We start from the raw sequence: 15,314 nt of genomic DNA on the forward strand, positions 1-15,314 counted from the left end.
GAAAGAGACAGTTTTCTGGAAAATATCACATAACTCAGAAAAAGTGGAGAAGAAAATACTTGAGCTCAGAGATAGTAACTCAAATTTTGCTTTCTGGGAACCAGCAGATAGTTCTCTCATTCTTTTTCTTTTTGCCTACATTGTTCATAACAGTTGTGTTTGGTTTTTTTTTTTTTAAGATTTTATTTATTTGACAGAGAGATAGAGAGCACAAGTCGGCAGAGAGGCAGGCCGAGGGAGAGGGAGAAGCAGGCTCTCTGCTGAGCAGGGAGCCCGATGCGGGGCTCGATCCCAGGACCCCGGGATCATGACCCAAGCCGAAGGCAGCCGCTTAACCGACTGAGCCACCCAGGCGCCCCAACAGTTGTGTTTAGTAGCTGTGATTCCAACTTTGTAGTCTTCTCTCACATTTTAGTAAAGGAATAGCCAAAATAGATGTCCTAGGTAGACATTACTGATAGCTGTTCAACTACCAGTGCTGGTGGTTCTGTAACACAACTGTGGATGCTTGTTCTTTAAACCAGGTATATTCTGACAAAAGAAAATAAAATAGCATGAAGAATTACGTTTTAAGTGTAATAATCATGTTATGTTGAAAATATTATTGGGGCGCCTGGGTGGCTCAGTCGGTTAAGCATCTGCCTTCCACTCAGGTCATGATCCCAGGGTCCTGGGATGGAGCCCTGCATTGGGCTCCCTGCTCAGGGGGAAGTCTGCTTCTCCCTCTGTCTCTACCCCTCCCCTGCTTGTGTTTCCTCTCCCCGCCAAGTAAATAAATAAAATCTTTAAAAAACATATCATTTATGGGTTTAGTTAAAGGCCCTCTTGATCTTGCTTAAGGGATCCAATCTGTGGAATTTTAGTGTTTTAATAGAATCAGTTCCAGGCTTATTTTTTTCCAGGCTTGGCTGCCCTAGTGAATAATATTCCATTAAAGTCTTTACAAAATGTTCCTAATGTGCTTGAAATATTTAGAGGACTACAGTTTGTAAAATCAAGAGTCTACCTCATCAACATCTCTAATTTTTTTTCTCCAACCTTCAGAAGGACTATAATATGCATTGCAGTCCTTTACATAAACGTCTGTTTATCTATGCCATCATAAACAATACTGCACTAGATGGCAATCTTCATTCATTATTATTTTCTTCTGTATGTGTGGTCAACTCATGAAATGAAGCATCAGAGGTAAGACCGGAAGGAAGGAACCTGTGAGCAGGAAAGGCCAGAGGAAAGAATGCACCTTGCCTAAGTCCACATGACTAGCTCCTAGATGATCTGAAGGAAACCAGAAAATGTGAATCTCTCATCCCTAAAAAAGCCATACTCAAGTCAGATTTGTTATGAGGTACTCGTAAATTTGCAGAACCTTGCTTTTTAATTTGACCCATGAACTATAGTCATATTTGATCTCTTAATATTTAGGCAAGAAGTAAACCACCTAAAGATTTCTAGTTTTATTTCCCCAACCTTTTACAGATAGGACCACATTTTTTTAACATTTTTTAATTTGAAAAATGATATATACATATAATTATTTAAAAAATTAACACAAAGGAGTATACTTTGAAGAGTAATTCTTCCCCTTCCTAAACTACAGTCATCCCTGATATATAACCTATTTTGTACCTGTTTTCATTTTAAAACTTGGAGATTGTACATGTAGATCTGTCCCATTTTTCCGTATCACCTGTTCTTTTTGAACATACCATAATTTATTAAAGAAAGTCCTCAGTGAACATTTGGTTCTTCTTATTGTTTTACTGTTACAAACAATGCTACAGTCAGTATCCTTTTTTTTTTTTTTTAAAGATTTATTTGACAGAGAGAGACAGAGCGAGAGAAGGAACACAAGTAGGGGGAGTGGGAGAGGGAGAAGCAGGCTTCCTGCGGAGCAGGGAACCCGATGTGGGGCTTGATCCCAGGACCCTGAGATCACGACCTGAGCTGAAGGCAGATGCTTAACGACTGAGCCACCCAGTCAGTATCCTTTTATATAAATCTGCTCACAGCTAAGAGCATATCTTAAATTCCTGGGAAACCTTTTGCTAATCAGAAGATAACCTGCATTTAAAATTTTGACAGCTAGAGTCAAGGTCACATTTAAATGAAATATGATCAGTTATAATGTTCCTCCAGAGAGAGAAATTGCATAATTCCCTTCAATAGCAATCCATTCCGGTATACAATTTGAATCACAAATAAAAGGAAAGCAAAACTGTCAACAAGAGTGTTCCTCTCAAACTTTCTACTTCTGAGTTTTATGCGTTCTGATGTTTAAGACTGTAAAAGTCTTATTTCCTTTCATAATAATGACTTAGAAAATACATGTGTCCCCACTTTTTGTCCAGAATTAACTGCAACTTTTCACATTAACAGAGATAAAACCTTATCTTTGAATCAATGCCACAATGCAGCATTCAACCAGTGGGGCTTCTTATGTGAAATAGACTACCTAATGCTTTATACTTTGCATTTAAATCTGTGTATTTTTCTTTGTAAAGTGACATGTCAGCAAATATTGGTGCAGTTCTTCATAAAAAAATGAATGCACAAAATAATACAGTGGCCCTGGCCACATTATAAAATTAAGAATCAGAAAAGTGCAGAGAAAATAACAACAGTTCAGCATTTGTTTTCTTTGCAGCCATGTACAATTTGAGAAAATTTGTTTTTGCTGCGGAATCTGTTAAAGGAACAGACAACACAGTACTTTTTATTTAGAATGGCTTTACATTGGTTTTGCATTTTGCATGGTGATAGCCTTTTGTAGTATTTTTTTGTATACTACCTGTGTTTCTGGAATGAATTAAGGTCATTATTCAGAGGATGCTAATCTGGATTATGTTTGTAAAGTGAGACTGAATCTTCATTGCAAATACTACATAATACTCTCATCAAATAATAACAAAATAAGAGAAAAACAGAAATAGGTGTTAAGTAAGGAAAAACTAGACTATAGAAAATACCAAAGCAGGTTAGAATAGCAGAGTTTAAGTCAGTTTTGTTTTTAAAATGTCTTGTACACTGAAGAATTTGTTTAACATTAGTTTTCTTTGAGTAGTGGCACTATGGGTGATTTAAATGTTTTTGTTCTTTCAAAAGATTTTTTATTTTATTTTTCCACAATAAACATGTGTGACTTTGCAATTTGAAAAGCCAATGCTTTTTTTAAAAAGATAATTCCATATGCCTCCAACTCCATTTTATGTCCCCCCCCCCCCAATTTTCCATTGAACTCCTAGTGTTTTTGCCTTAGTTTACTTGTTTGCATGCTTCTTTGCTTTTATTTTCTTGTTTTTCCTGATTATGATAGAAAACTAGTCCTATTCTTGCTTTAGGTATGTAAATCAAGGAGTGAATTCTCAAGAAGACAAGTATGATTTGCAGCATCCCTGGTACCCATCTCTGCATTTGTTATCTCTTGTTAACAGCTGGAACAAAGCCAATTACTACCATTTTTTTCCTTTTATTTTCTAAATTTCATGCAATATTAATGTCACCATGTGAGAAATATTATTCTTAACCACTGCTAAAGAGAACATAGACAAGAAGAGAGAACGAGGAGGGATAAGACCATGGACATTTGGGTTCCATTAAATTTAAAAATAACTTTATTTTTCAGTACTACAAAGAAACCCATATTTGGTGTGGAGTGGATTTTAAGGACAAATTTAGCATGGTACAATTTCCAAATAACTTTTATTTTTTATGTATTTATTTAAAATTTTTTTTATTTCCCCCCGAGGGGGGTGCACCGTTCCTAGAAGTACTGCAATACCAGGTCGATGCTTGGAGTGGACGGAGCAAGCTCCTATTCCATCTCCTAATTCCAAAAATCCATTTAATATATTGTCCTCAGTTAGAGGATATATCAGATATTAAACTGATAAGAACAGACACTACACTTGATCTTAGCCAAAAGGCCAAGAAGCGATTGCAGATAACTTTTAATCCGTTAGTTGCATCAGTATTTTTGTAGCTAGTAGGTCAATTACTACCACTGTTAATGTTTCAGATGTTCTTGACTCATTCCAAAAAGCTGACTAATGAAGGAAATAAGGAGAATTCTCTATTTTTGAATTATCCTAAACAAACATACTATATTGTTTGAATTCCTGTTCTGAGCTTCTGTGTCTCTTAACAATCTTATGACGTGTGTTTCAAATCACAGCAGGTAATCACCAGAATGGGTGTGAATGACTTGTGGCAAATTCTGGAGCCTGTTAAGCAGCACCTCCACTTGCATAATCTCTGTGGGAAAACCATTGCAGTTGATCTGAGTCTCTGGGTATGTGAAGCACAGACAGTCAAAAAAATGATTGGAACAGTCATGAAGCCCCACCTCAGGTATAGTAAACGTTCTTAGGATATAAATGTATGATTGCATAAGCAGGTAGTTTTGTCTCCACTTTGTTTCTTTGTTATTGTTGCTGTACATTTTGGGATTTTAAAATATATTAACATGTCAGTCTCTGCCATCTCTAAATCGATGGCTCACACATTTGAGCTCCAGACTCACAGACCTAGCTGCCTACTTCCCATATCCACTAGGATGCTTTGGTGACTAGAAGCCAGAAATTTGGGAGCCCTTCTCTGACCCCTCCTTACATCCAGTCTATCAGGAAGTCTTGCCTGTTAATACTTCCAGAATATTCCTTGTGTTCAGAAACTTCTGTCAGTGTCCAGAGGCAGGACCTCAGTGTGACACCATCATCTCTCATCTGTACTGAAGTGACATCTTTCATGAGTTTTCCTCCCTCAGCTCCTGGCCTCCTCCTTCTCTAAACCATTTTCCATGTAGCACTGAGAACCATCATAAATCTCTCCTGCTTAAAAAATTCCGTGGTTTCTCAGTTCACTTAAAATATGAATACATAAAATGTGATTGCATGTAACCTTTTTGGTATTAGTCTGATGTTCTTGCCATTATGTCATATTGCTGTGTTGACTTTTGCTATCAGTATATGATTATTAACGGATTACTGATTTTTATATTTAAGGAACTTATTTTTTCGCATCTCCTATTTAACACTAATGGATGTAAAACTGGTGTTCGTTATGGAAGGGGAGCCCCCAAAGCTGAAAGCTGATGTCATAAGCAGGAGGAATCAGATTCGTTATGGGCCTTCGGGAAAAACATGGTCTCAGAAAACAGGGAGATCACATTTTAAATCAGTTTTAAAAGAGGTGAGTGTTTAGATATGATTCAGTAATTCTGATTTGAGTTAGAGAATACATTGCACTCTGATAAAGGTTGTTATATCATCATCTTTAATACTCACTAAGCTTACTGTAACTAGAAGGCCAGTGTGGTTAGAGAAGAGTGTTTATATTCCGTAGTAAAACTGACCCAAGTTCAAGCCTGGCTCTGGCATATAGAAATTCTGAAATGTTGAGCAAGATTTTTAAATTATATCTGCCTCACTTCCTACCCTGTGAAATGAGGATAGTAACACTTCGCAGTGATGTGGTGAAAATTTGAAAAAAAAATCAACATATACAATATCTAAAACAACTACTACATAGTAGGGAGTTGATACGTGTTACCTCTTTTTTTTTTTTTTTTTTAAGATTTTATTTATTTATTTGACAGAGAGAGACACAGCGAGAGAGGGAACACAAGCAGGGGGAGTGGGAGAGGGAGAAGCAGGCTTCCCGCTGAGCAGGGAGCCTGATGCGGGGCTCGATCCCAGGATCCTGGGATCATGACCTGAGGTGAAGGCAGACGCTGAACCAACTGAGCCACGCAGGCGCCCCCGTTTTCCTTTTTAACTGTGGTTAAAATTTTCATTCCTTTGAAAAGATATTACATAAAATAATAATCATTTTTCTCTTGAAATTTTATTTTCTATTCGTAATGTGATTTTAAAAAATACTTTTCAATTAGTGATTTTCTACCATAATGACTGTCAGTAGTTGAAGAAAATATCTGTACTGGATTCTAATTATTTCTTACATAGTCTATTCCTGGAAATATCTATGGTCCACATACTCAGGCCATGAAATACCTAGTATAAAGCAACAAGATGTCCATCTCTTCTTGAGAAAATTGCTCCATTTCTATTTCTTTATTGCAGTAATTGTGATGTTCCAAGCATTTTGTGTCAATGTTCAGCGTTGCCTGAATGAATAAAAAATTCATTTTCATATATCTGTACCCTTAGTTACTAGGCCCTACTTCCTGCTAACTCACTGCCATCTTTTAGGTATAAGCATGAAACACAGATTAGTTTTCCTCTAATACCACCCCACGTGACAGACTTAGGGTAGGGAAATTTACAACCAGCCTCATCACAAATTCAGTGCTGGTTTTTGAAGAGTTGGAATGACAAATAATGCAGGAATCTGAAATAACTTCCAAACTCTTTTGTTTATTATGAAAGGATATTTCTTTCTTTTTTTTTTTTTAAGATTTTATTTGAGAGGAAAGAGAGAGAGCACAAACGGGGAGGGGCAGAGGGAGAGGGAAAAGCAGACTCCATGCTGAGCAGGGAGCTGGACATGGGGCTTGATACCAAGAACCCCCAGATCATGGCCTGAATTGAAGGCACTTAACCAGCTGAGCCACCCGGGTGCCCCTGGAAGGATATTTCTTATCTAGAGGAAGGCAAAAGTAACATCTGTAACAAAACTACTCCCTAAAGTCACCCAGCCAGAGTCCTGAAAAGTACCTTTTTTTTCCCGACATAGTACTTTGTCTTTTTGAACCCTGTCCACCTTGGGCAACATCTGGCAGAGGTTTTTATTATGTAATATACCATGCAAGCAATCAGTTAAAGCAAAAGATGATATTTATAGCATCAGTTTCTAGAAACTACAGATAAAAAGCCTCTTTTCTTCACCGTACCCAGTATTTCTAATTGTAGAGTGCATGAGCAACAAGAAAGGATGCCCTAGCCTTATAAGGCTAGACTACAAGCTGTTCATCTGGGTTCAACTCATAACACAAAGGAAACTCACAGAGGATTATTTATAAATCAGCACATTGGCAGAAACAGCCTGCACAGACATTTGAATTCTAGGAGCAAATCAACAACTGGTCCCTATGTGGTTTCGCACAACATGAGAGTTTCATTGTATGGACATGATAGAGGAAAAGAAGAGAACTGTAAGGTCTCAAGTAAAATCTGATAATAGTATCTTCTTGGAAGAGCTCATATTAAGTTGACCATCATGTGAGAAGAATTTTTGTAGTTTTGCAGATGTAAATCTTAATGTGATTATTCATCATTTAAAGATACTTCTTTTAAATCTTGAGATAACATTGAACAAAACAGTGAAAATTGAATATTTAATGCTTTTTCTAAAAATGTAATTTTTTTGAAGATTTTATTTATTTATTAGAGAGAAAGAGAATGAGCAGGAGTCGGGGACAGAGGGAGAGGGAGAAGCAGACTCTCCGCTGAGCAGGGATCCCAACTTGGGGCTCGATCCCAGGACCCTGCAATCATGACCTGAGCCGAGGGCAAATACTTAACCAACTGAGCCTCCCAGGTGCCCCTAAAATGTAATTTTTAAATTAATTTTTAACTGAATGTGGATTGCTTTTTATTTTTTATTTATTTATTTATTTATTTTTTAAAGATTATTTATTTGACAGAGAGAGAGAGAGAACAAGTAGGCAGAGCAGCGGGCAGAGGGAGAGGGAGAAGCAGGCTTCCCGCCCAGCAGGGAGCCCGATGGGGGCTCGATCCCAGGACACTGGGATCATGAACTGAGCCAAAGGCAGACGCTTAACCGACTGAGCCACCCAGGCGCCCCTGAATGTGGATTGCTTTTTTAATTGACATTATTTTTTTAAGCTTTCATTATAGAAAATTTTAAGTCAATATAAAAGTAACCCATCATCAATCTTAAACAGTTATCAGCTCTTGGTCAATCTTGTTTTATCTGTGTCTCCACTCACTCCCTACTCCCATGTCATTCTGAAGCAAATCCCACACATAATATTGCCTCAGTCTCGATATTTCAGTATCTTTGTCTAAAAGATAAGGACTCTTAAAAAATAAATAAGAACATAACCACAATACATTTCTTATTGTCACACCTAAAGTTTAGCATTCTTTAATGCCCTAAAGTATTCAGTGTTCAAATTTCCAATTGTTCCTTAGATATCACAATTTGTTAAAATACCTAAATAGTTACAATTAATATTTGTAATACAGATGTCAGTTAAACACTGAAAAAAATAGCAATAAAATAATGTTCTTAGATTTCTTGCACCTATGTTTTCTTTTCAGTGCCTTGATATGCTGGAATGCTTAGGCATTCCCTGGGTCCAAGCTGCTGGGGAAGCTGAAGCCATGTGTGCTTATCTTAACGCCAGTGGTTATGTAGACGGCTGTCTCACCAATGATGGGGATGTTTTCCTCTATGGCGCCCAGACTGTTTATAGGAATTTCACTATGAATACCAAGGTACTTTTCTTTCTCTTTTTCAGCATTTGTTTCACAGAGTACCTTTTTAAAAGGGATTATTAAATAATTAAATGAAACAATATCTGTAAAATACTTACCATAATGCCTGGCACATAGCAGTTGCTAAATGAAATGAAATGCTGTTACAAATATTGACACATAGTTCATTTTCTCTGAAATGTGGATTTCCCTCTTAAGGGCTTGATTTGTTTCACATGATTTAATTCTAAATCAGTTTCAATAATATATTATAAAAATACATATGAAATGTCTTGCTTTGACCCAGAATTTCCATTTTTAGTAATTTATCCTCAAAAACACCTCTAAATATGCAAGAAGAGATGTACAAGGATGTTAATTGCAGCATTGTTAGTAATTACAAAAATGTGGCAAACAACCCCGAAGAGAGAGAGCATGCGCACATGAGCACGGGGAAGGGCTGAGCGAGCCCAGAGCCTGACAGTGGGCTTGATCCCAGGACCCTGAGATCATGGCCTGAGCTGAAGTCAGCCACTTAACTGACTGAGCCACCCAGGTGCCCCTCAAATGCCAATTTCTAGGGAATGGTTAAATGCTGCTATGGTTCTCAGTTAGAGAGGTATTCAGGAGAAATTTTGGTTGTAACTATTCAAGGTTGGGCAAGGGAAATTACAGACATTTGATAGATTGGAGCCAGGAAAGCTAAACCTCTTGCCAGATGAGTCTGTTATTACTCTGAAAATGCTAATAGTGTCCCCATTGAGAAACATTGCCTCAGAGTCCATTATACGTAATAGCAAGCAGTCATTAAAGTGATAGTATTGGGGCGCCTGGGTTGTTAAGCAGCTGACTTTTGATCCCAGCTCAGGTCTTGATCTTTAAAAACATTTTAAAGATTAAAAAAATAAATAAAAAGATATGTATTATTGATATTAAAGATGTATTAGTGAGCAAAAAATGTTACAAAATAGTACTTTTGTATAATTATAAATATAGCTAATAATAATAAATATTTGTGTATATGTGTCAGAGTAATTTTTGAAAGAATATGCATGAGAGGGAGGCAAACCATAAGAGACACTGAACTCTAGGAAACAAACTGAGGGTTGCCGGAGGGAAGGTTGGGGGGAAGGGATAGTTGGGTGATGGGCATTAAGGAGGGCACTTGATGTAATGAACACTGTATGTTATATGCAACTGAGGAATCACTAAATTCTATCTCTGAACTAATAAAAAAAAGAATATGCACTACATTATTAATAATAGTTTAATAATTAACTTTAGATATTGCAATTACAGGGAATGTTTTACTTTTTATAATACTCACTTTGTCTAATTTTGTAAAGGTGAAAATCTTTTATAGATGTCAAAAAATAATAAAGAGGAAAATTTTGACTATTATAGTTTATTTTCTTAAGCCAGTTTTTGAAACTATGACTTTATTTCCAGATATTGAAGTGTTAGATTCTGTGAAGATTCTGGTGATCAGGATAATTTTTTCCTATTTTAACTTTTAGGAATAATTAAATATTTAGAGACAAATTCTTTTTTGTAGTGTTTAATGTATAAATGTTTACTTTTTTGAGGATTAAACTAAATCTGTACTTTCTTCTAGGATCCACATGTTGATTGTTATACAATGTCATCTATCAAGAGTAAACTAGGTTTGGATAGAGATGCTCTGGTTGGACTAGCCATACTACTTGGCTGTGATTATCTTCCGAAGGTATGCTTAGATTGTTGTATTTACTTATTAGTCATAGTGTGTCTTTTTTGATACCTTACATGCTGCATAAATATAAAAACAATATGGCTATCTGATTAAGAACCTATTTAGAGTATAATTTTAGGCATAATAAACAATTTAGTGACGAAAATAATCAGCATTTCAAGTGACATTAAAAAACTGGCTCATTGTGACACTGAATGTGATAAATGAGAATCGAATAATAACTAGGCCCACAGCTTGAATATCAGTAAACCATTAGTCTAGACTAAGAGATTCACATTTGAGTTTTACTACCATTTAAAAAAAATACAGGAATTACTCTTTTCTTGTGTCATGCCAATATTAATTTCTATCACTGTTTTGTCTGTTTTTTGGTTTTCAATCTTCCTTGCAGCTTTCCAACTGTGCACATGCTCAGTATTATTACTGTTACTAGGCAACATGATTATTGTGGTAAGCCATTCATCCTTCCTTGCCTCTTAGCATTGCACTGAGTTTTGTTCATGAAAACATTTTATTTAAGATGCACAGTACAATACTCTGTAACAAATAGGTATACTAATAGGTGAGTGATAAATTAAGAATTAAAGGAGAATCCCATTCTTAAATATATTTAAAAATATGGAATGCCTTGAATTGTAGTTCTTACTATGTAGTCCCATCATTAGGTCCCTACTGATCATCTCTGTATTCTTACTAAATCCTTCATTATACTATGTATTCTGTCCCCAACAGAAGTCTAACAAAGGATGACATCTCTATTTTTTTTTCACCAGAGCTTAGGAGAGAGGAAAAAATAGCAGGATAGTAAAATTATTAACCATCATTTCTAACTTAGGTCATCAGTGACCAGAGAGAGAAATCACTTTTTTTAGCTAGTAGGAAAAGGAAGCAGGAGGAGGGAAACTTTTAAATAACACAAAAGTAATTATTTTATTATAATTCTCATTCTGAAATAGAAGATTCTTATTTCCCATATGTAATTATATCATAATTAAAGTCTAGAAACAGTCGAATGTTGAACGTAAGAAAAAATTTGCAAAATTAAACTCACAGAAACCAATTTTAGCTACAGTGGTGTTACATTATGTAATAACCTTAGCTATTTCGACGTTTTCTATCCTTTGTAACAAAACTGGTATCTGTTTATTTTGTTCTACTTGAAGATTTTTTTTTTTTTTTTTAAAGATTTTTTATTTATTTGAGAGAGAGAGAATGAGAGAGAGCAAGCACATGAGAGGGGGGAGGGTCAGAGGGAGAAGCAGACTCCCTGCTGAGCAGGGAGCCCGATGCAGGACTCGATCCAGGGACTCCAGGATCATGACCTGAGCCGAAGGCAGTCGCTTCACCAACTGAGCCACCCAGGCGCCCCTCTACTTGAAGATTTTTACCACTTATGAACTAACATGATTTACCTTCAAGAAACTTAACATGTAGCTAAATGCTAATATAAGAAGGGTGACATACAAAATATCTAGCAATGGGTATGCCAAAGACACAGGCTGTAGCCATGAAACAGACTTCTGGGGACCACTGTTAGGAGAGGTGCTACCCTTTTACTAGCTGATCCTGAGTGTAAGGGGGCTGGAAAGGGGATTCAGGCTGGAGGGAGACCCCTTTGCCAGCAGACACTTAGGATGCTTGTGCAGTGACCATTTACTAATCAGTTTGGAAATATTTTAACACTGGCATGTCTATCCCAGTGCATATTGGCTAAATAGCAGTCCTGCTTATAAGGGTAGATTCATAAACTTTTATAGGAACTGGAAGACTCAAACCAGAAATTGTCATGCAAGTATACATTTATTAACATTTTTTTGTGTGTTGGCAACTTAATACTTGTTTTAATTTTTCTTAAGCTATTAATTTCAAGAGTTAACTTGGAACTCTCCTTTGTTCTCTTTTGGTTGTCTGGGTCTTTAAAGATTAAATGTTCATCTAAGTAAATGAACATGCTTTTTCTGATTACAAATATAACCTGAAGTTAAGTCAAATTAAAAGACTATCAGAATAATTAACATAAAAAGTGAAAGCCCTCTAAAGTTCTGTTCCTTCCTCCCTTAAAATAAACACTGTCAGTGGTTTAGTACATAATCCTGTGACTTTTTGGTTTGCATAGATTAACAATGTGTAGTAATTTTACTTACAAATCTAGATCACAGGGTGGGCGATTTTTATTTTTTTCTTACATGTGGCAAGGTATCTTGCACATCTTTTCCTATCGTTACATAGTTGCCTTATTCTGTCAGCTGCACAACCTCCCATTGAATGGACATGTCATACTTTATTTCTCCATTCCCCAGTGATTAACATTTGCATTTCTTTTCCACTTTCTGAAAGGGAGTCCCTGGAGTTGGCAAAGAGCAAGCATTAAAACTTATACGGACTTTGAAAGGGCAAAGTTTACTTCAAAGGTAACTAAAAATTACTCTTTTCTTGTGACATTAGACATTTATTCTTGTTGAACTGAATAGCGACTATTACAAAAAGTATTATATTATGCTTTCCAAAAAAGGATTTTGTATTTTTATTTTTATTTTTTTGGAGCGGGGGAGAGGGAGAGAATCTCAAGCAGACTCCCCACTGAGTGCAGAGCTGGACCTGGGACTCCGTCTCACAACCCTGAGATCGTGACCTGAGCCAAAATCAAGAGTCAGAGGTTTAACCAACTAAGCCACCCAGGAACCCCCAAAAATAAAATCTTTAAAAGAAATAATAAAACGATAACTGATTTTTGTTTACTCTGAGACTTTCCAGAGAAAAGATAAGAATATACGTCCTAAGCCATACTGTATTTTTTTCATTATTAGGTCACTACAAACAGAAGTAGTACGATGCGAAATGTGTTTATTTATAACCGTGTGCTTTTACCATAGGCTATTTTAGACTGTTTTACCACTAAGTAAAGATAAACATAACCATAAAATAATTTTATATTTAAAATTATTTTTGATATAAAATATTTTGATATATTTATTCTCTATAAGTGAAATGCCTGATATATTGCAAATATTTAATAACATGTAACACTTGATCACAATTTTTACTTGAGTGCCCTTTGTTCTATAGCCACATATTTAGTAATATATTAATTCTAATTAATTTAGACTGTACAATTTGAGGATTCAAAATAGTTAACGTACAGAATATATGGAAGTTTACCAACTGTGCTATTTAGTTTTGAAAGCATGTGAAGTATATTTACTTAATGAAAGCAATGGTTTATGTTAATGTTAATTATGAATTAATATTAATGATGATAAAGTATGGAGTGAATAAGAAGAAGCTCCTTCAGCTATAAAGCTACTGATAGATCTAAGACTTCAATGAATGAAGGAGGGCACGTGCCGTGATGAGCACCGGGTGTTATACGCAGCTAATGAATCACTGACACCACATCAAAAACTATTGATATACAGTGGCTAACTGAACATTAAAAAAAAACAACAACAACAAAAAATAAGACTTCATTGAACCTGTTACTGGTATCAGTGATACTATGCCAAAGCAGGAAAAAAAGGTCTACATTGGCATGGAATCATTTGGGAATTGTGAAGAATAATATAAAGAGTGATATAAAGAATAAAAAGAAGGTATGGCACTAACTACAAATCATCCTTATTGACATGGTTTCAGCAAATATGTGCTTTTGGCAACATTTTATGAGATGTTTGTCTCAACATTTGAAAAGAATAAAATTACCTTTCTTATTGTCATTATGTATCATTCTAATTTTAATTTAGACTGACTTTCCTCCCTTTTTCTCTTCCCCACAATTAAAGTTCTATTTATTTACCCAGCATCTATTAATGCTATTTTTAGCAAGCTCATACTTGGTCTTTGTAGTAAATGAATCAGAAATTCCAAAAGCCAAATAATAACTCTTAGTACCAGACACTGCACAATGAACTAAAGAGATAATTTAGTTTTTTATTAGACCTTTAACTTCTGTAAGTAGAGGAACATAATTCAGAGCACTTGTGTTTTATGAGGAATACTTAACTATCCCCTTGGTGGCTTTATGTTGCCTAGAACTTTAGCCAAAAATAAAATTAACTTTTATTTAGTAGAAATCTTAGCAGATACACATTTTCCTTAAAATCAGTCATTAAACAGGCAATGTTTTGCAGATTACATAAGAGATTAAGAAAATGATAATTTCAGATGATCTAGATTTTTTAAACAGTTTTTACTCAGAAACTTAATGCTCTAGGGCGCCTGGGTGGCTCAGTTGGTTAAGCGACTGCCTTCGGCTCAGGTCATGATCCTGGAGTCCCTGGATCGAGTCCCGCATCGGGCTCCCTGCTCGGCGAGGAGCCTGCTTCTCCCTCTGACCCTCCCCCCTCTCATGTGCTTGCTCTCTCTCATTCTCTCTCTCTCAAATAAATAAATAAAAAATCTTTAAAAAAAAAAAAAAGAAAAAAGAAACTTAATGCTCTATTTAGTTTTATACTTTACCCTTCACCCCTATTCCTGATACAGGAAAATGTCCATGTACATGATTCGATTTGTTTTATATTCACACACAGAAAAGAGATCAAAAAGATATTTACAAGTCATTCTCCCTGCATATTGCTGCCTAACTTAAGATTCTCTAAAAAAATACCCCAAACTGACTGAATATATGAATATACACATATGAGTACACGAGTATATGAGTACATATTCTTTTTCTCTTCTCCTTCTCCCTCCTTTCTGCTGCCTCCTACCTTCTCTTCCATTCCTCTGTCTTCCTTCTTTTTTCCTCTGTGACTGTCTGATTCTCTCTTCCCCCTGTTGCAATTCTGTTGTCCTTGGGGCCACATTTTTAAATTGAGGTACACAGATTGACGGTTTTCCCAGGCTGGGCCAGTGACTTTATCTACCATCAAAGAGAAATCAAGTGGGCAGGTAAGGAAGGAAACAGAATAGCCTGACATTTGAGAGCATGGCATTTTGGTGACCTTGTTTTTTTTGTGTGTCGTTTTCCTTTTAACATCATTTTTTTTTTTTTACAGGTTTACTCAGTGGAATGAAGAATCATGCTCTGATCCACAACCACTAGCTATTAAAAAACTGGCCCATTGTTCTGTGTGTTCCCATCCAGGTAAGCCGACATAGGGAATGATATCTCTAGAACATTAGTGTCTGATACCCACATTGTCATCCTTTTCTTATAATACCTGTTACATCCCTATCTTCCTCAG

General features: G+C 36.0%; 1 protein-coding gene and 1 non-coding gene across 2 annotated transcripts in view; one reads left to right on the forward strand and one right to left on the reverse strand.

The window, feature by feature from the left end:
- The window catches only part of GEN1 (GEN1 Holliday junction 5' flap endonuclease), a 29,191-nt gene that overhangs the window by 4,412 nt on the left and 9,465 nt on the right, over positions 1–15,314 (forward strand). Inside the window, exons 3-8 of the mRNA XM_032430034.1 lie at positions 4,175–4,350; positions 5,004–5,190; positions 8,244–8,420; positions 10,015–10,125; positions 12,469–12,542; positions 15,126–15,214. Of these exons, the coding sequence (XP_032285925.1) occupies positions 4,190–4,350; positions 5,004–5,190; positions 8,244–8,420; positions 10,015–10,125; positions 12,469–12,542; positions 15,126–15,214 (799 nt within the window). The 5' untranslated portion in view covers positions 4,175–4,189. The remainder of the gene's footprint in view (positions 1–4,174; positions 4,351–5,003; positions 5,191–8,243; positions 8,421–10,014; positions 10,126–12,468; positions 12,543–15,125; positions 15,215–15,314) is intronic.
- On the reverse strand, positions 3,748–3,938 carry LOC116648296. The gene has a single exon (XR_004302491.1). It is a non-coding gene; the product is annotated as a U2 spliceosomal RNA (small nuclear RNA).

This window comes from Phoca vitulina, unplaced genomic scaffold (assembly GCF_004348235.1).
Source record: "Phoca vitulina isolate PV1807 unplaced genomic scaffold, GSC_HSeal_1.0 scaffold42, whole genome shotgun sequence".
NCBI classification, from domain to species: domain Eukaryota; kingdom Metazoa; phylum Chordata; class Mammalia; order Carnivora; family Phocidae; genus Phoca; species Phoca vitulina.